The sequence below is a fragment of the Homalodisca vitripennis genome, chromosome 1, assembly GCF_021130785.1.
Source record: "Homalodisca vitripennis isolate AUS2020 chromosome 1, UT_GWSS_2.1, whole genome shotgun sequence".
In the NCBI taxonomy this organism is placed as follows: Eukaryota; Metazoa; Arthropoda; class Insecta; order Hemiptera; family Cicadellidae; genus Homalodisca; species Homalodisca vitripennis.
The window spans coordinates 7,547,394-7,570,327 of NC_060207.1; the positions used below are offsets into that span (position 1 = coordinate 7,547,394).

General features: G+C 31.9%; 1 protein-coding gene across 2 annotated transcripts in view; it reads right to left on the reverse strand.

Moving 5' to 3' along the window:
* Positions 1 to 7,989: 7,989 nt before the first annotated feature.
* Positions 7,990 to 22,934, reverse strand: part of LOC124356819 (serine/threonine-protein kinase PRP4 homolog) — a 49,732-nt gene continuing 34,787 nt past the window's right edge. Inside the window, exons 17-19 of one of the 2 annotated variants that reach the window (XR_006921894.1) lie at positions 21,395 to 21,609; positions 10,738 to 10,797; positions 7,990 to 8,029 (exon numbers count right to left, since the gene is read on the reverse strand). Coding sequence is in view for 1 of the 2 variants with exons in the window: in XM_046808054.1 (XP_046664010.1) it covers positions 21,406 to 21,609 (204 nt within the window). In the remaining variant the exon portion in view is untranslated. Of the gene's footprint in view, positions 8,030 to 10,737; positions 10,798 to 20,899; positions 21,610 to 22,934 lie in introns of those variants that run through there. The other variant, XM_046808054.1, reaches the window with a different exon arrangement.

The following is a 22,934-nucleotide window of genomic DNA, read 5'->3' on the forward strand; positions in this document are numbered from 1 at the left end:
TTGTGTTTTACTTTGACCATGAATGAGATTAATATATATATATATATATATATATATATATATATATATATATATATCAATTTGATTTAATTTAATATATTTATATACAAATAGTACTATTCATTTATATTATTGCAATACATTATGCACAAATATTATTATAAGAAATGGAAGGATTCTTACAATTTAATTTGAAATATTACAATTTTTATTCTACATGGAGAATTATTTGTTTCGGACATATCAAAAATTACAGCATACCAAACCATGAACTGTCACATTTAAGTGTGTTTTCTATCTTTTGCAAATAAAATTAATTCTAGAAAACATTAACTAGAAGTTGTACTTTTACTGTAGAATGTGGAAGTAAACAATACATTTTGATGGTTAATAATACAAATTTTATACTAACATTGAATAACCTTAAAAATAAATTTCAATGCATCTTAGGAAATGTAAGGAGTAAGAAATACAACATGAAAATTATTAAAATAGTTTAATTAAAAAAATAAAGAAATACAGCCCGGGTCATTGCAGCACTCAATCTTGAAGATGATCGATCAGACACATGAAAATGAACTGATGAATCGTACTGAAAGCTTTCAATGATTATCTATCCATAATCTGTTTAAATTAATTTGAAAGAACCTATATTTGTTTAAGATACTTTAAACAGCTAATAAAGGAAATGTCTGGGATGTCCACTTTCTAAAAAACTCTTTCAGTGCCGTAGCATCTATGTAGTAGATGATATGAAGTATGCATAAATTGTCGGCATCTACATAGTAGGTGATCTGTATTTTATTATTATTTCATATAATTGTGTTTTTTTTAACTAATAATTTTGTTTACAGCATTCTCCAAGAACCAAACTATACATTTTTTAATACCCTCTCCTAATAGTGCTATTATTTCTAAATATTTGATAGGTCTGCACAATAATGTATTATATATGATTTTTATTTAATTTTACATGCTCTTTCACATGATGTAACTGTAAAATGTACGAAAATACTGTATATACAAAAAGTCACTTCAAACTGAAATTTAAAAAATGGTTTTTCACTTTTTTATATGAATAACAATAGAAGAAAACAATATAATATACAATAATACACCTTTTAACACTTTTTGATATATTTTATTGTGTACAATTTACATTTTGAATTCAATTAATTCATCTTCAGGTACTTGTCATTCATACAATGTAGGAATCCTTACATGGGTTCCACAATATAAGAAGTGCTTGAAGCTGTTACTGGTATTTATCATTTTATTTATTACATCGTATTTGTGTTATCTGTCCATGTGTGTGATAATTTTTGACAAGAAAGTTCCAGAGATTTAATACTTGATACGTAAGTTTCTTTTGGTGCAAGAAAAAAAACCCCACAGATTATTGAGTGAATAGATCAAAGAGCAGTCATTTGTCTGACTCTCAGTGCAATAATAACTGATGGGAAGGTACATGGATACTTAAAACTTATGTACTTATACTTATTGTACATACATACTTTCAGATAAAAAAAGTAAGACATCTAGGTTAGAAAATTAACCACAAATTAACTAATAGAGCTAAAATAGAGGCAGTTGCAATAAAATTCTGTTTGTTTATTACTGCATTTTAACATATAAAGCAAATAATTTACAAACAATAATTTCCTGTTTTTATATCGATACCACTGAAAATGGGTACCAGATTTTGGTGGTTTTCAACCAAACTGCAACTTTTAAAATTCATAACGTAAACTTGTCATTTGATTAAGACCAAATTTTATACAAGATAGGCATAAGTAAACGGTTTTAGAATATGTAATTTTAGAATCTTTTAAATGTATGAAAAAAGTTGTCATTAAATTACCATCTCAACTATTGTTGACAGGGCGGTTCCAAAAATTGGGTATTGATCACGTTGTGGAGCTCTAAAAGTCACTACGTTGGATGTGTAATTTTGTACACCACTATTTAATTAATTTACTGCAACTTGCGCCTACTCATTTGAATGCACAAGCCATCAGACAGCCAAGGCAACACCGGCATGGGAAAAAATATGGACAAAATTGCAACAAATGTATAGGCACTGTGATGGTTTCATAATCAGTAAACCATAATGACGGATGCACTGGGCACCTCATTACTAAAAGTAGGAGGTCAAAAGGAAGAACTAAAATTAAATTTTTATTTCAAGAAAAAATGTGTTAGATTTTCTTCAGAAAAATTTGAACAGATCTTGTGAATTTAGTGCAGGCATACAGACACATAGACCGTGGACTTGGTCTGCCGTACGGATCCCAGGCAGATTAATGACAGAACAGCTGATTCGGATGACTGTACACTGTTGAAACATTATTTCTCACATGTACCTTTCTTCTGTGTTTCTTGGGTCCTACCCACCTCCCTCTCTCTTCCTAAATCCCCCTTTAGTAATTTCATGTTGTGATCAGTTTAGTTGCTAAAGATATGTTCAAGTGAACAGAGGTCTTGTCTCCAGAACCGTAAGTCTGTTTTATCACCTTTAATTTCCTATTTCAGTGAAAATTTATATTTTTTCTGTCTTTTATAGTATTTTTAAATTTTCGTTTTTCAAATTAGTAAGCTCTGATTAAATTATCCAGTTCTAAATAAATTTCCTTTTTCTTATCAGATTTGGAGCCTTCATTGGGGAGAATTATGAAAGAACTTTGAGTAAATCTTAACATTTCTGAATTATAACGTATAAACAGACTTAATATAATATACAGACTGCAACAGACGCCTTATGGCACAAATTCAGATAGAGAATACACGAGTTCACTCAGTATAGAGACACAGTGAAGTGTTTGACCTATTACATCAAGAAGCAATTAAAAGACTAAACTTACCAATCTTTCTCTCTTACCATATTACCTCACCACTCAGCCCTCTCGCGGTATTCACTTTCTATAGCAAACTTGCAACTGACACAGCTGGAAAAGGAAGCAGAAAATGTGGTATCCATCAAAAGTAAAAGAAATATAAAATTAACAGTGTTTATTTTCTATGTTAAAATACTAACTAAAACAAGCCTTACTGTAAAATATAACTGTACAGTACAACATCGTTTACCGGGATTAAATGAAACCAGAATGATGAATGAAAATAAAAATAAATCTGGAATAGAATAAAATTTCAAAAGATCACATGCAGTAAGGAATTTTTGTAAAAAATATAACAGCAAAAGAGAGCCATTTATTAGTTTTTCAACAGAGATTAATTATACAAAAAAAGAAATAAAATAACAAACAAAAAGGAAATATTGTTTACTGCTTTGTACAAATAACGCAGTCGGTCTCTTTTATTTAACTTTAGTACACTGCTTCCAGGAATACGATCACAAAAACACTTTAAGGCCATTATCTCCACTGACAAATTGACGGAATGTTCCTAAAATTAAATCATAAGCAAGTCTAGCTATGCCGCAGCATTAGACTGAGTCATCACATCTTCTGGTTCTTCATTATCAGAATTTTTTTCACTGTTCTCTGTTACCATTGAAAAACAACTGCTGATACAGTATCAAAGTTGGTAATTATACTAACTTAAAACAATGTGACTTTACTAAAAGTTGTAGGTGGCGCTGTCCGGTGCTTGGTGGTCTGGTGCACGAGCCAGTGGTTATGTCCATAAGTGGATGTATTAAGATGTAATATACTGTGATCATGTCTATATTAATAGAAGGCTTAACACAGAATCGTTCTGTCTGATATATGCGTGTTGTTACACATTATTTTTAACACTGAGTACATGTTAACAAAAAACCAAATTACGAGGTGATATTAGAAAGTTCCCGGACTAGGTCTGCTAATTTTTGTTTTCTCACCTGGGCTATTATCCCCTTTGAAATAAACTCAATATGATTTTATACATAAACCTAGTGTTTTTTCCACGACTGAAAAGTGTCAAAAACAGCTTTTCCAGAAAGCTTTAGAAAACTTCCTGTGTTTTTTTCATATGTCTTTATTTTTTTTACATTAGTAACGGTGACCTTTCATATGCATTTCCATTTTTGGGAAAAGAAAAGTCACAAGGAAAAAATCTGGCGAATAGGCAGGATGTGGAAAGGTAGGCATGTTGTTTGTGGCCAAAAACTGTGTGGTTTTAATAGCTGGAGCGTTGTATGATGCAACAAACAGTTTTTGTCTTTCTACAAATCAGGCCTTTTTCAACACACAATTTCCCTCAAACGCCTCAAAATGTAACAATAAAAATCAGAGTTCACTGTAACACCAGGTGGCACGAACGCACAATGGACAATGCCTTTAAAGTAAAAAAACCACAAGCATTGTTTTTGTTGCCCTTATCACTTGTCTTGCTTTTTTCAGTCTTGGTGATTGTGGACTTACCACACTGGTGATTGCTGTTTTATCTCTGGATCATAACCATAAAACCAACTTTCATCACCAGTTATGATCCTGGATATGAATGAGGGGTCACTTTCAGATGTCTCTTTGAATTCACTGCATACATCAACATGTCGCTGCTTCTGATTGACAGTCACAAGCCGAAACACAAATTTTGCTACTCGATGCATGCCTAGATTTTCGGTCAAAGTTTCTTGACAGCTTCCATATCTAATACCAATATTACTACATAAGTCATTTACTGTCTGATGACGGTCTTCATGAATGAGGTGCCAAATTTTTCTAACAATTTCATCTGTTTTGTTCGTGGAAGGCCGTCCTGAACAATGGTAATCTTCAATTGAAGTTCTACCAGCCTTCAAAATAGCATACTATCCAAAAACCTGTGTTTTTCTCAGTGAATGTTCTTCTAAAGCTTCTTGAAGCATTGCAAAAGTTGGCGATTTCTTAAGTTTAAAGCAAAACTTGATGCAAGCCCATTGCTCGAAATTACCAGCCATCACAAAAATCGCTACATAATGATAACATACAACAACAAAGCACAACTTGTAGACATAACCTCAACTAACCACAACAACAATGAATCAGCACAATGAATCAGCGGCTACTGCGGCAGAGGCTACTGGCTTGTACAGTCAGAGATACCACCAGGTACACAGAAAATTCAACTAAAATTGTTAATTCTTCCAAAAATTGGACTCTACACTCTGCAAAACTGATCTGGATAAATGAGGTCAGAATAAACAAGGTTGTAACTGTGCTTAAATGCTTAAAGTATAGTATGAATTATAACCACACAACCTTTGTTCATGCTTTTAACTCTTCCCACGCGGAATTTATCTTTCAATTTTGACTCATAACGCGTAATTAACTTTAAAAATTATTTTTACATTTTACCAACTCTAATTTATTTTTTAGTTAGTGGTGGCTATTAGGAATAAAAAATAATACAGTATCACAAAATAATCAGACCCCTATATTTTTTAACAAATTTTCAAATTTTACAAAAAATCGTCAGGATTCGCCATTGCATAGAACAATATAGGCCTATAACGACACAACAAATAAAGTAATAACAAAATAAAAAGATAATATAATGCTAAATACAACAGGAACAAGAACAGTAAATAAGGAAATATGGCCAAACAGCGTTAAACACTAAAATGTGCTGTGCCGGGATATATCCGTTTACCGCGTAATGGTTCGCCGCAGACTGAGGCTAAATCACGCCACGAGGGACAAAGCCACGCCCTCCCACCACTGCGACGCGCCAATGAGGTTCAAACTGTAGCATCTGCTTTTCGGAACAAGTATTCAACACTCCCTTGAACTCTAGCGGATTCCACGGCAACTACAGTTTATTAAATAACACAAAGTAGACTTTGAAGGATATATCCGTTTACCGCGTTTCGGTCAAAATTAGGCCTAACGGATATATCCGTTTGCCACGTGGGAAGGGTTAAATTACCATACATTTACAAAGCTATATAAGAGTCACATATATGCTATGAGTCTATTGCAGCAGAAATTGTATTTATGAAAGTGAAATTGATTTGAGTGATAAAACAGTAAGTTATCACTTATTTAAAAAAATGCCATAAAATACGAGGGGCAGCTGACTTGTACAGCATCAGAGGTCATTTACTCCTTTCAACATCAAGATAGATTATCAGACTTGGACTCGTTCAAAAGATACAAATGTCTGTTAGAAGTGTGCCATGTATAATTTTGATTGGTCATTTTAGTCTGACGCCCTAGTTTAATTTTAATGTTGTTGTTTAGCTGTATAAAAGACCAACCAACTTTCCATGAAATAAAATCAGAGTAAACATTAAATATGCAGTTTTGCCTATTGCAGCATTGGAGTAGAAACTTTTGTATTGGGTCTGGAAATATTTTCATAAAATGTGCCTCTGTGAGGAAGTCATTCATACCCATTTTAATGTACCTCGCAGAGGGTTAATTTTAATTCGGTGGTATAATGTAGCAGGTACAAAGGTTATCGCACAATAACAGAGGTAAAGCAATGTTGAGCGTGGCTGCTCCTTGAATGGGTGACCGCTGAGTGATCCTGTCCTTGCCAACAGCCTGCATGCCCGGCCGTTGATGGTGGTTTCGGAAGTCATTAAGCCGTTGGTCCCCAAGTTGTGTTATAGAGGGCTTGTCAGCCCTAACTTTGGTTGCTAAAATAAGACCTCTCTTATCTTTTTTATTTAGTGAATAGATTAATTTTATAACCCAAAAAAAAACAAATTGAGTGAATTTTTTACAATAACAAAAAAAAAGAAATAAAACAAGGCCCATTCAGAATATTAAAGTTACAGTACAACACCGATAAGTCGGCACCCGTTAATCCGGAAGTCCGGCTAACCCGGACCGATTTTCAATTAAAAAATGAAAAATCAGACAAACATTTCAATAATAAAAACGTAATATTTTTGAGTGGTATAGTATCCGTGAATCAATGTTGCATCAGTATTTGATGGGACTGTACGACAGTGAGTGTGTGACTCATGGCACACGGCGGCCGAGTGGCGTTCATTGTCCCGGATTCTCGGAAACAATAACAGACGCGTATTTCCCCAAATCCTCTCTGAAGTCGATGAAAATGACATTACTCTGTGGTTAGGGGCAGACAATAACAGAGGCTATGAGCCACTTACTGACGAGGAAGTGATCGCGTCGTTTTTACCTGATGCTAATGAATCAGACGCTGAGGAGGCAGACGGGGACATTGAAGATCCAGTGATGAGTCATAGAGATGCAGTGACCAAACTAAACGAACTAATGGTTTATTTCGAACGGCAGGCAGAAACATCGCCGGCTGAATTGCTCATGTTGAAGAGACTGCGAGATCGCACAGCACGCAAGCGGCAGACGACATTGGCACAACCAAAGCTGACTGAGTTTTTTTACCAGGAAATGAACAGTTATAAATGTACTGTAAGGATTAATAATAATTAAATGTCCATATGTTTGATGTTTTTACAATTATAATGAAGTTTATCTGTAAGTATACCGTATTTTATTAATTTTTACCTAATTCTCCGGTTAACCCGGATTTTCGTTAACCCGGATCGGCCGCGGTCCCGATTAATCCGACTTATCGAGGTTCCACTGTAATACATTTATTGGCTCAATCAGATGAAATTTTAACAAAAACCACATTTTTCTCATGTGGTTTCAAAGTGTTATTTTCATTGAACACTCAAAATGATACTTTATAGATTATTAAAATATGTATACAGTTTTTTCTATAATGCATTATCTAGCTGAGAGACAGGGAAAACACAAAAGTCTAAAAACTATGTTTTCAAACTTTTACCGCACCCTTACAAATGTCCTTTACTAATGTTTCCGAGCATGTATTCAGAATATCTATTTTATGCCTTAACCACACTTTGATGCCGGAACTATGACTCATGAATTATAATATCTCTTAAAGTCACTAAATTGTAAATAGTAAAAACTAGGTAGTATTTTTCATTCAGGGAATTACATGTGCCATTACCAACTGTTGATCAATGTTGAGTGTATACATAACTATTGGCTAAGTGAGGTAAAACTACAATCTATAGTTGCTACAGTAAATCTATCACACTCACCACACACTGAACGCATCTAGGAGCAGTTTACACCCTCGCCCACTCCTAAGGAACACATACTTGTTTAGAAAAGGTGTTCAGAACTATGAGTTCATTAAAAGTACCTCCTAACTGTAAATTATTTTGCCTTTGCCTCCAATTTTCAGCAGGCTAACTGATTAAAAATAAATGTAATAAAACCACAGCCTCGTTTTTCTTATTTATGGTCATTTCAAATTTGTATATTGACTTTTATATGTTACATATGACTTTTTAGGTGAAAAGTTGATTTTGATTAAAATCCAAAATAAGTTCAGTTTCAATGCTGGCGACGTATTAGGTAATAAGTTAAGTTATTGTGGTAAACTAAGTCTGTATTTGATTATTGTCGCATGGAAGCAGGAAATAGTAAATATCTGAAACATTTACTTACATAATTTAAATTGTAGACTGCGTAATTGCGTTTAAGAGGTCTGTTCAAAAAATATCATGACTTTTTAATATCCGCGGGTTACGTATATTCGTTTTTTTTTTATTTTTTGTGTGGCATTATGTTGGTACACATGCTCTGACATATGCCAAGACATTCGGCCATTTAGAATGTTCAGTTAAATGTTGACAGGTAATTTGCTTGCACCTGTAAAGGCTCATTTTCGATTCGTACCTATTCCAAAAAATAGATCAAAGAATCTGTATCAAATTTTGTGTTAAAAGTGAAATTAAGTGCGAAGATGCATTCCGAATTTTTACTGTGGCTTATGGAGAAGCTACCTTAAATCAAAGCAACGTTTATCAGAGGTACAAAACGATCTCAGAGAGCCAAATAGATGTGAACGACGAACAATGTGCCCAAGCACGTCAAGAACAGTCGAAAACATTGATGAAGTGAAGAAAATAGTTTTGGTCAATTGTCAAATCACCGTTACAGAAGTTGCAGAGAATCTGAACATATCAGTTGGCTCGTGCTATTAGATTTTTACCAATGATTTGGGCATGAGATAGGTCGCCACGAAATTTGTACCAAAATTGCTCAATTTCGACCAAAAAACAGCAGCGTATTACCATTGCTAATGAGCTGTTGGACTCTGTCCGCGATGATCCAAATTTGCTCCAGAGGGTCATAACCAGTGAATCATGAGTTTATGGTTATGGCGTAAAAAGCCATGCTCAATATGCTAGAAATTTGCTTTTGCACCACAATAACACCCCTGTTCACACATATTACTTTTATTGGCTAAAACAAACACTAATGATGCTGCAGCCACCATATTCCTCAAATCTCTCCCCCTGTGACTTTTTCTTGTTCCCGAAACTAAAGAGGCCCATGAAAGGACGGTGCTATGCTAAGATTCGAGAAATAAAGACGGCATCAAAGGAGGAGCTGAACAAGACCACAAAAAACTACTTTTTGAAGTGCTTCAGGAATTGGAAGAAACATTGGCACAAGTGTATAATAAGTAATGTTAATTACTTAGAAGTAGACAAAATTTATATTGATAGATATTTTTTGGAAAAAAAACAAAGTTGCGATATTTTTTGAACAGACCTTGTATTGTTTTGTTACACAAAAGTAAGACTCTACTTAATATTATTACACCAAATACAACTTTGTAAGGGACAAAAAATGACTGTCGACAGTGGAGCTGAATATCGGCTATCTGAATACCAACTAACTGAAACATTGGTTATTTCCAAGTCTTGTGACTAATAACATTCAAACTGCACAACAAACAAGACTGCCACATTTAATCATTTTCGGTAAATTGCATCATAGTGTCGGAGACTGTAACTAATACACGTCTCTTAAAACAGAGGAAGTTGGGGAATTACATTAATGCAAACAATGCAATCAAACTGTAAACAATTTAGGTTGAATATTTCGGACGAACTTTTAACAATATGCTACTTATGTGATCCAGGAAATATAAATTAAATTTGATAGTTAAGCGACATGAAATCAATTGCTGCAAATTTGAAACCATGTATTGCAACTTCCCAAATGCATATATTGAGACATTTTATATTTGTTTAAAAATAATGAGCAAGATAATTTGAAATAAATTAGCAAAATGGAATTTTGTATTTGATTCCTACGACAATCTAAATTCTTTTATTATTTTAAAATGTTTACAGTAATGAATGTATTAATCAAGTAAGCACTCTCTCAGAGTAAATAATCTTTTAGTACACTCTAACCATTTTACTTTCTGGAAGTTTCTAGATGAATATATAAGCCACCCAGGTGACAATGTGTAAATTATATCATGCATCATATAAATTGCATCAACTATTTATTTAAATTTATGACATTGAATAGTATGGGATTTGCAAGGCAAATACAAAATGATTGAACTTACATAAATTTAAGAAGTTTCTCAATTTCAAATGTGTATAAATCGAAATGTGTAATAACGAAAAATAAAGCTATGATATATACACTTTAGGAACTAATTCAACAGCTAACAAAAGACATCGTTATCAAGTGTAATTTTATTCAACAACATTACCAAAAGGGCCTTTAAATGTGATAGCGTCAACATTGTTTTTTAGAAATGCCTTTGAAGAAGATAATTCTTCAATTATATAAACTAAAACTGAGAGCCAATCAGTTTGAAATGATGAGAGCCAATTATAACTTTATTTACTGATAATTTTTTATCTGTTTGAAAGAACATAGAAGGTTTTTAAAACAATGTTATGCTTCCACATAAGTCCCAATTGGATAAAAGTGATATGCTCAAAAAGGGGGTGTTGACCAATATCCGGGGAAATACCTTGGAGTGAGCTAAGCAAGTGAGAGAGTCTCCTCGCCCCCACTCTGACTGGTACCTCTTCTGCAACAACAAATTTCACATTAAATATCATTACAGAAATACTCCACACTTACACTTTTCTCTACAATGGGATGATCTACACACACTAATTACGGACAGTGGGGAAACACTTTACAATCAAGCTTGCAATCTAATGCATCTGTCTTATAACATCTAAACAAAAAATTCTTAACATATTCTTAATCATAAACATTAATTGGTACGTAAAATTTAATTAAAAACTGATTAAATGAATGGCTTTATCATACACTGTTTTAACTAGAACTATTTTCTAAACTGATTTATTCTAAACAATGTTCAAATGGCATTTCTTATTATGCGGTTTTGTTAGGTAAAAACAACTTAAAATTTCAATATACACATTTTTAATATAAGTAATTAACTTGATCTAATTAGAAAGAATATATAACTATATAAAAAAAATCACTTTAAGAATTATTGCAATAACATAATTCTTTGATGCCTAGAAAATCCAAGTGTCGTCATTTGCTACAAGCAATACAAAGTACTATAGAAGGCATTCTTTTATCACACCTTTTGAACACTGCTAATTAATTCTATATATTCTCTCACTTTATACGAAATTAATACTAATTTCAGTTGACATCCAGAAAGTAGAGCACAACTATGCTGAGTTAGGTTCCCTTCATATAAATAAGAAGAGTTTCACCATAAATTAAAATTGAATAATAAACAAACCACTTCAATCGACATGTTTTTTTGAACAATCTAAAATAAAATGTGAGAACTAAATCACTAAGTGGTATAGTTTTCATAAATCTACACATTTAATTGGTTTTTTTCTATTTAAACATTTTAAGAATATTTACATAATCAGATATTTTGACATCCTATAGAATACCTATCATGTTTTAAATTAGAGATGGGCCAATAAAAAAAAGATGTACTTCAATTCCGAAACTAATACCAAAATTCTGATCGATACAGATTCCTGTGATCATATTTATAACCAAGGATATAAAACACTAATTAGATTGGACAGTCAAACATTTCAATTCACCCTCAGCTGCAATAAAAAAAAAAATGTAAGAAATGTTCTTATGTGTATTCTTACAGAAGATATGTTTATACAACAACACAAATTATGAGATAAAAATAATTATTGAACATATCTTTTCTTTCTTTTTTCTTTTTTTTTCTTTTTTTTTTAAAGGAGAAGCCGATCCCCTTTTAAGCCTTATTCTGCCCATCCTCATGGGCCACTGGCCTGTGCGAGGATCTTATCAAACAGAATAAGAGGGAGAGTCGATACAGTACAAGGTCAATGGTACTGATAAAAAGTGCAAGGATCACAGACAGGATTCAAACCTGCACTATCTTTAACTCAGACTCAAAGTCCGACGTCTTAGACCACTCGGCCATCGGCACTCCCAAACTATATATGTGTATATATGTGTGTGTGTGTGTGTTTTATATGTTTGTTAACTATGACTCACAACAACTTACAAACATAGGTAGAGAAAAATTGAACAATAAATTGTTAGTTTGGTTAACAAGTATGACAAAAACACGGTTGAGCAATAAGTAACTTGCATACTGCCAATGAGCTAATGGTATCGGAATTGAGTGAAAAGAGCGGTGGTATTTAGAATATCCCTACATATCTAGATATTCCAGAATTTAGTATCGGAATCAACCCATCCCTATTTTAAACATTATCTAATGTTTGGTAGTAAAAAATACATACCGTACTATATTTTCATACAGTTTTACGTGGTTTACTTAAGTAACATGAATAGATATTTTATAAAATAATGTAAAATTATTCTCAGCCAACGTACAATACAGTACATTTTAAAACAAAAAAATAATAATTAAGATATTAACATCCTTTAACCTAATCTAACATAATCTACGTAGTTCTAAATAAAACTAAAATTACTTAAAAGAATAGGCTACTATACAATCTTGGTCTTAACAACACACTGTTCCAAATCCACAAATGTTCCAAACATACTGTTCTAATCCATTTCCCTACAATAATTATATAAATTAAAAAAAACATTAATTATATAAAAACTAAAAGAATGGTTTCAACACATTTTAATAGCTTGAATTCTAAATAAAGATAAAACTGAATTATTGCCTGCAGGAACTATTTTATTCTTCAAATTTATAACTGAACACATCTCGTTACACATATGACTTATTTTGCTTACTACAAACAATAACAGGTAACAACAAAAGGTTCACCTTACTGATTTTTTACTGGTCAACAGAAATAACAGAAATTATGTTTGATTAATGGACTGAAGGAAATGAACCAGATGTCATCCTGAACCTCATGAAATATTTAGATTTATTAACTAATTGCGTAAAATGTTTGTATATTTCATTTTATCCGATACAAACAAATTTATTATCATCTTCCCTATTTTACAATAATACTGACATACCGTCATTACCAAATTGTAAAGGTTGTTTTCCCATTTTTGTGAATAAAATTCCAAGATTTAACATGACATTAACAGCTTTTACTGCAGCACATGTTACTGTGTCCGTCACCAAAACAAGTGAGTGGCTGTTGATGAAGATCAAGCTAAACAGGTGTTGAGAATCGTGAAGCAATAAGTGGCAACTTTCAGTCAAGTGTCAGATATTCCTAGTATCTAATATTGAAAAAGGAAGGGAATTAATTTTGTTTGGGGACAAGACACTCACTGATTCGGTGACGAACATTGAGTACATCTCAAAATCGTGTTTATATTAGGTCTTTTACACATGCCATAGTTTACTTTTAAATTAACACGTTGGCTGTAGCAGACACCTTAAGCGCTCACTCAGTATAGAGCCGCAGTTAAGGTATTAAGTAATAATCTTCAATCCACACATAACCTTGTTACTTTACTAAAAACATAATTTAAAATATTACAACTACACAATAAAGGAGATATGTGAAAAAACTTTCTCTATAAAGTTATTAAAAAGCCATTGCTGCTAGTGCAAAATAACCTTAATAGTGTCATTTATTCTAGTAAACTTAACTATGATATGCTAGTTATAAAAATTTAACAAGTATTTCAGTAGATTTTAGAAATTTACAGCCAGACTTGCTCCTGGGTTTCATTCTTCTTTCTATTTACATCCAGATGCTCATATTCATTTAACACTCATTTACATTTCAGTTTTTTCTTGGACTTGTTTAGTGTAATAAGCCATATAAGCCCAATTTCTTACTACACCAGACACAACATCAGTTAAATAAACACAACCAACTTACATTCAAATGGAAATACCTCGAAAATATTTCATAAAAGAATTGAACATTTAATTAAGTTGTTTATCCATTAACAACTTCACTTAGAATTAATTCTGATGCTCAATATGTATTTAAGAAATACAAACTACACCAGAAATACTAACAATGGCTAAAACATATTCAATAAAAATAACAATATAAATAAGATTACTTTTTGTATACCAATTTTATTGAGGGATAATAAACATCATTTCTCAAATTGTTGGATGTCATATGACTCGTACAGTATGAGCACAAAAGTAAGCAGTTATTTTTAAGTGGATTTACTAATACCATAATTACTTTGAACTTAACACGTTCACGACGGCTAATTTTCGGACTTTATTATATGATGTTGCAATTTTCTATAATAATGGCAAAAAACCGTAATTATTTTTTTACATTTAACGTCTAAATATAACGGAAAAAGTATGTAGGCTCCACAATTTTGCAAACAAAAAACTATTTCAATTTTTCTCCGTGTACATTAATTTACCTAAAAAATTAACCAATCATGCGCCCGACTGAGGTAGTCTGAGGTATTTATTTAAGCGCAGGATCAAATTTAACAAACAATAACAAAATAAACATGACAGGCAAACAATAAGAATGCAATAAGGAATTGCATAGCAACATGTACCTCATCGGGCGCACGAAGCACTTTACTAAAGCCCGGTGTGTACCCGATTGGGTACAGGATGGCAGTTGTGAAAGATTGTGTGTGCCCGATGGGGTACACATTGTCGTGAACATGTCAACAAACTAATTATTAAAGACCACTTATATTTTTGTAATACAAATAATTACTTAAAATTATGTTTTACAACTAATTTACTAACATTGGCTTCAATAACTTTGATTTAGGTTTTAAATAATTTAGATATAAATAAGTTGCAAATAAATTGTTTTGTTTTGGTGTGGTGGCTTGGCAGGTAAAAACACACTAAAATAAAATAATGCACGGATACATAATACAAATAAAAGACTTTACAGAACCATGATTTCCATAATTAATTATATCAATCTGATGTAGTTAATATTCAGAAGGATTAAAAAAAAGCCATTTATTACTGGAAACAATTGAGTGATGATCTTATTAAATAAATTCAACTGCTAACTCATAATTATTGAATTGTTACAATAAAATGTTTCATTATTTGGTTCTTTTATTTTACAGCAATAAGAAACTGTTTCAATTTAATAAAATTCCCATACACCAATTAATTATTTTCCTACAATTATAATAATGTGCTTACTTAAAGCACTCAAACAGTTTTGCAAACATGTTTTTCATATTAATTTTTGTTGGTGTATAAAACACATATTTTAAGCACGAATAAATTTTGAAAATTCTACAATTAAACTTTCACAACTAGAAATTTTTAATTCTAAAATTAATATTAATTAATTCTTTTAGTGAGCAAATTAATAAAACATTAATCAGAACAAGAGATAAGTTAAAAAACTAATGTCTTAACTTAATTTAAAATTAAGAGTGAATATTACATTTTTATTAAAACTAAGTTCATTAAATTTCATTTATTGGATTGTGGTTGAAAGAAAACTAGTGAAAAATACATGAAATATTATCTTTGGCTACACTGATAAAACAACATTTAAAAGAAAACATCTTGACTGCCCATTAACTTAACAAAACTTTAAGTTAATTCTTATTTTATTAGGTAATGAAAAGCAACATAATATTCAGTTTCAGTGTAAAATAAGTATAAAACCCAGTTTTAATATTTTGTTATTTTCAACAGATATGTACTAAACATCCAATTATATAATTTTATATATTTGATTGGAAATTGTATTGTAATACATCAACATTAAGTTCTATTCTTGTAATATCCCAGAACTCATCAACCCAAATTAGATTCACTGATCTGGATTGAACAAAATTCCTTTAGGTTTAGTGTTAAATTTTATTATAAACAGAAGACTTTTGTATTTAAATTATTTAGAGGTCTGTTACAATACATTTTATTAGTCTTGTATAAAACCACTGATAATACTAGTGCTAAAACAAACTAAAAACAGCCTCCTTCGTCCCCAAACAACACCAATCCTGGACGTTGTAGTAGTTTGCCACAACCAACAGTGAATTCACGGACATTATTTTTAGTCAAAGTAAACTGCTCTTATAATACAAAATTATATTATCCCCTCCACAATTACATTAGAGTTTGCTAGGTACTAAAATAACAAAACATAACATCTCACTTTAAGGGGAGCCAGACCGGGGAAAAAATTTTTTTTACACATTTTTAGTTTTTTTTTAAATTATTATACTCCATTTTTCATTCTCTTTAAAATGATATAATTGTCATTCACTGTAACTTACGTATAAGCCCTTGAAAAAAATTAAAACAATATATCAAGACACAGAGTTTTTCTCTGAGCAACGTCAATAGTGTAGCTAGTATACTCCTGGCATTTAGTATAGTACCATTGGTTTTTATACTCTGCATTTTTGTTTGTGGTAGTTGGTCATAGTGACAGTTGACTAAACATCAGTTTATCCGTCAGCTGTCGTCTGTTGTTTTGGTTCCTTTCACAATACCGAAACATGTAAACTTGTTTCTTGTTTACATTTTGTATTTTGTTCAAAGAAGACACTGATTTGGTGAATTGTTGTGTTATTTTTCGAAACATATTTGTTTGTTTAGTGGAACTCGCGAATGCCAAGGAAACAATTGAGTTATAAAACCAAGAGTAAACATCATGTAGGTAACCAGTACAGTAGGCCTAGGCCTACATTGGTAGGTTCAGAAACTTTGTCAGGAACTCAAGAAACACCTAACAAAGAACTTGGGAGTAGTTCTACTAAAGTATCTTCTGCAAAGAAGTTGTCCTTTGATAGCTATGAAACATTTCAATCTTCTGGAGCAGGAAATTGTATTTTTGATGTTGTCCACTTATTGTCTTGTGCAATAAAAAAAATTTGTTAAATGTAAGTATTGTGATTCAACAGACACAATCGAACTTATTGTGTGTTATGATGACTCTGAGAACTCTGGGTTAGTATTATCAACTAAGTTAGAATGTACAGCATGCTCAGAATTCCAAAAATTCAAAAACTCAAATCTTTCAAATGATGAAAAACTGTATGATCTCAACGTAAAAATTTGTTTACGCTATGCGAACTATTGGGAAAAGGGCCAACTGCCGGAAACAATTTTGTGTTTTACTAGACCTACCTCTAAGCCCCCACAAAAATATGCTAAATACCACAAGACTCTACAGACAGCACTCAAATCTTGTTGCCGAAGATACTATGATGAAGGCTACAATGGAAGCAGTGCAGGTAAATGATGGGTGTACCGAGCTTGCAGTTGCGATTGACGGTTCATGGCAGCGACGACGCGGATTCAAATCTCTAAATGGACTACTAGTGAGTGTGACCAGCTTCGATACAGGGAAAGTGTTGGATGTATCTATTTTGTCTAAATACTGTCAGACATGTACCATGACAAAACCTGGGGAACATGAGTGTACTAAGAACTATGATGGAAGCTCGGGAGGAATGGAGGTAGCGGGTGCTCTTGAAGTATTCAAGAATTCTGTGACACGAAATGTAAAATATACAAAGTACCTTGGTGATGGTGATAGTAAGGGTTTCCAGATTGTGAAAGAATCTAAACCGTATGGGGATGATGTCGAGATTGAGAAATTGGAATGCATTGGGCACATACAAAAGCGTATGGGGACGCGTTTACGTGAACTGAAGCGGAAAAACCAAAAGCCAAAAACTTTGCAGACGGAAAAGTGCTTGGAGGAAAAAAAAAGACTTACTGACACCCAAATTGATAAGTTACAGACTTATTATGGCCTAGCCATAAGAAGAGGAGTAAACAGTGTTGAAGAAATGAAGAAAAACATCTGGGCAACCTTTTTCCATAAACTTTTCAACGGATGATAATCCACAGCACGGATTGTGTCCTGTGGGTGAGGATTCATGGTGCGGTTTTAATAAAGCCAAAGCTGAGGAAAGACTTACAAACACAAAGACAGTTTGCCCTATGATGTTATGGTGAAAATTAAAGATATTTACAAGGCACTTACACAAACAGAGCTGTTGAGAAGAAAATGTTTGCACGGGCACACCCAAAACCCTAATGAAAGTTTTAATAATATTGTATGGGCTAAAGTTCCGAAGAGGGTATTTGTGAGACTCGATACACTGAAGTTGGGCGTATATGATGCGGTAATATCATTCAATGAAGGGCCACAGCAGCAAACTGGATCTCTACAAAAGACTTGGATGAGTTTTGTGTGAAAAATCCGTCAAAACTTTGCGGGAGATGGATATTTTGAGACAGCGTAAAAGTGAGAAAGCGGCTGAAAGTATCACGAAGGAGGCTAGACAAGCAAGAAGAAAAAGGCGGCTCATGGAGGGAAGACCATGAAGAGGAAACAGATGATCCCAAATATGGAGCTGGCCTATTTTAAGGTAGATATTGTATGCCTTTTAGTTTATTAAGTTCAGTCGCAATTTGCCGAAAGTTGCATTTTATTAAACAAAGGTACACTTATGTCTGTAAATAATTAACCTACATACCTGAAATTTTTTACACATCATTGTTGGGGTATAAGTAATATTTAGACCCATTTTTATTAATCTCACATTACTAGTTTTGTAATAAAAAAATTTATGTTTTGTAAAAATGTTTAATTTTTTTTAGTGTTCTATGAAAAAAATGATTTTTTTAAGGTAATATTTGATTAGCAGGTGTAAAATTGGGTCTTCTGTCAACACAAAAAGAGTTGGTAAATATAGCCCTAAAATTTGAAAGACATAGCTTTACATACTTTTGAAGAAAAGTGTACCTAAAGATGGCAAATTTAACATTGGCGAGATAGGCCTTTTCCCGCTCCCCTTAATATAGTAAAATCTTATATATTTACATCCAGTATTCTCTGGTTAATTAATTATTATAAACACGTTTTAGAGATATATATTGCAAATAACTACAAAATTTACAGCGAATAAAGCACAATTTATATTATATACAGAATATTTTGAAGAGAAAAATAACGGTAATTTCCCAGTGATAATAATTAAAATTTTATGTATTTTACAATATGCTTAGACATTATGACCTAGTTTGGAGTGTTAAGTAAACATGGGATCAAGCCACATGAAAACATATAAATTAACGTTTCATTTTAGAGTAATTTTTGCAGAAGTCAAAGTATTATTCAAACATTGCTAAAACCCAAACAGTTCAGCTGCTATTATATTGCTTAAATAGTCTTAATTAATTTTTTTAACAAGAAATTTTATACATGATGTGACAAGACTTTTAGGAAAAAAGTAACGTACACACTAAATGATTTTATTTTGGTATGATATTGAGAATTTAAAAAAACACACACAAATATGAGCTCATGTTTCTTAAGTATATTATAAATTCTGAGGAAATTTAAAATTATGTAATAAATCATAATGAAGAAATACTATACTCCTTGAGTAAAATATTTCATTTCCAGTATTAAGAACATGGCCTTGAATATCCAAAACTCATAGTAGTAATATATTGAAATATCTGTATAGTGATAATCATTTTTTGCGTAATATCCTTCATTTAGTCTAAATACGATTTGTGCATATTTTGATTGCAAGCCATTAGCTCTTCTTAACAAATCTGAAAAGCTTGTTTTAAACAAATTCAATTTTAAGAATTTTATTCTTTAACATAGTTATTAAAAGTCATACCAATGTTCATCAATCCAAATTAATTATAAATGGGTCTTCAATCCTTTCCTTTCCCGTACAAAAGCTAAAAAATCTATTGCTTAAACTGACAAAATTTTACAAAACTAGATTTTACATGATTTTTAAATGAAAATTTCTTATTATTGCTAATTTACGACATTTACCAAATATCGCAAAACAAAAAATTCTAACATTTTATTATTCAATAAGGATACTTTATTAAACACAATTTTATTTGATATTTGACTTAAATGGCTGTTATGAGATATAATTCCAGTTTACAGCATGACTTCTCGCCCTTTCTTACCAACAAAATTAATTGTCCTGACAAGCCCAATATTATAGAAGACCTACTACTAAACAGCAGTAAAAACCAAAGATTGTAAAATGTAAGATTGAAAGAAACAGTTAAAAATGAATCTTTACAACATAAAGTTTCAAATTTTGAAATGAGTCAAATTTTAAATAAGTATTTTGATGGCTATTTATACAAAATCAAATTCAAACTTATGCAATATTAGATTGAATCCAAATAGAATAAAAATGGCAGACTATTACTTATTAACTCATTTTATTTTACTTATGTATACTAGAAATACCCACAAAACTCGTGTGGACTCACATATTGCAAATTGCCAAAAATTACTTTAAAAGCCTGCATTTCCTTGTGGAGCAAACAAATAATTTTTCTTATTGTTCATCTCTTCAAAGAAATTATCTTCTACGGCTGAGACTCTGAATTTCTTTTGATTGACCCAACAAAAAAAACTGATTGCAAATTAATACTGCCACTTTTATTTATACCCGAGATCACACAGTTTGGGCTGTAAATCATATTTTAACCAACTCATAAGCTGTCTTCCAAACTAAAACCTTAAAAGACGATAATCACCATATCCACTCTCCTACTCGAACTTGTAAATGAAGATTTTGGAAAACGATCGTATGACTGTAGGGTTACAACATGTTTCATACACAAAACTGAATTGTGGAGTGGAGAAGAAATACAGTACAATGAACTTTAATTTTTGAAGCAAATCAGACAAGTAACTTTTGACAATGAATTGTTTATAATGACGATTATTTTGTATTAGGGAACAAATAAGTGTAATCACTGTAACTCCATTAGCATGATTTCAAAAACCATTTATTTACAAAGCACATACATTTTCTTTTTTTCACAATAATCAAGTAATCCTATTGATTTCTGTGAAGAGGCTTGATCCATACAACTATGTACTGTATTATTGATTTTTGTATACTAAAATAACTTCATTTTCCTAAAAAACAAGACACTCACATAAAACTATAGCTGTTATTAACAAAACACCTCCTTATAAACATTCAGTGGTTGTAAATAATACAATATTAATAGTAAAATTGTTACGAAAACAATAATAACAGTTTTAGTAATATCTTCATTTATAAAATGCATCCTCGAAATAAAGAAACAATAATACAAAGTGGCCTTACATTTTTTACATTATTAATTATGCATCTACCTATCACTACACCCAAATTGATATCATTTATGTACAGATTGCAAACTATCGAGGGCCTAAAATTTTCATTAAACGAGACAAAACCGAAATAAACTTTGTCCACACAAGGGTTACCTCTGCAGGCACTATATCTTCTCTTGGATGAATGGGTGAGTCAGTGCCTGGTTGATGGGGATTCGCTTGGTCGAGTCCAGCATCAGAATTTTCTCCAGTAGGTCCTTGAGCTGGTTGACTTTCCTGGCTTGATCATCGGGCAGGTGCTGGTTGCCAACCAGTTCAGACTGCAGATCTCTGGTTATGTTGATAGTCGACATCGTCACCACTTTCTCCTGCAGGGACAGAAATACGCATTGACTCTCTGATTACAATAATGTAGTGATGACAACAGTGGTCTGCTTCAATGTGGTCATTGGGCATTATCTCTGCAATAAAGAGATAAACTGCTCTGCAACTGGCAAAATCTGACATCGGGCATTATAATTGTATTCTAGTTGGCAGTGCCCAATATCGGGTCTTATAACATGGTCTATGGTTTTGTATTATTAAATCTTTAAAATATGTTCAAAACATGTTGGTACTGATATTAATAGAAAGAGAAATGTCCAAATTACGTAAATAATAAACTTTCTGATCATTTTCATGCTCTGTTACACGTGTATGTATTTTGTAATCTCTGAACTATTTCTTACATTCTCGTCTCCTTCACAGCTGTGTGTGCTGAGACTAATCAAAATTATATAAATATATTTGTTATGGTTTAGTAACATTTATATTGTACTATTCCTAAAAGTGAAATGAGTTGAAAAAATTAGTTCAAAGACTGAATAATTAAAACAGTAAAGGTAGAAGTTTTACTTTTTTTATAATTTGCGATTCTGACCATCTATACTTAGTGAGGTTTTCTCTAATGTACATAATATATAAAAGATTAGAACCTATTAATCTTTTTGGTTTTACTCAAAATTAAATGCTCAATCTCTTGTATATTATTTTTTATCATATCATCAATCATAACCTTTGCACAAATCAAAAACTTGATTTGATTTTCTTATGTTTACAAATGCGTTGACTACATTTATTTAATTATAAATCAAATGTTCTTGGACATTCCTGAATAAAATGGTACGTAAGATAGTATAATTATTTTATATTATACATATGGTAATAAAATAAATATAAGGCAATGTTCGAGGTACAAAAAAAACTCCACCACTGAGATAAATTTGACGTCAGTTCTAGGGTTAAACTTTTTAGCTGTAATCTTCTAAGCATCTTACAATCTTGTTTCAGTGAAAGAATCCAAATTTCTGTTAATGCTGTTTTATTCTCTCTGTTATGATAATATATTTTTTGTCCTAAATATTGTTTTTAGTTATGTTGAATTATTACAGAATGAATTGTAACAGCTGCAGTAGTTAATATCCTTAGATATGATATAGTTCCAAGTGTTAACTAATAGTACTTTACTAGCTGCTGAGAACCTGAATCCTGAAATCTGAATGGCCGAGTGGTTTAAAATGTTAGACATGGATCTGAGTTAGAGATACCACAGGTTCAATTCCTGTCTGTGACCGCAGCATTGTTTATCAGTGACATCGATCTTGTACTGTATCAACTCTCCCCTTATTCTGTTTTATAAGATCCTCGAACACAT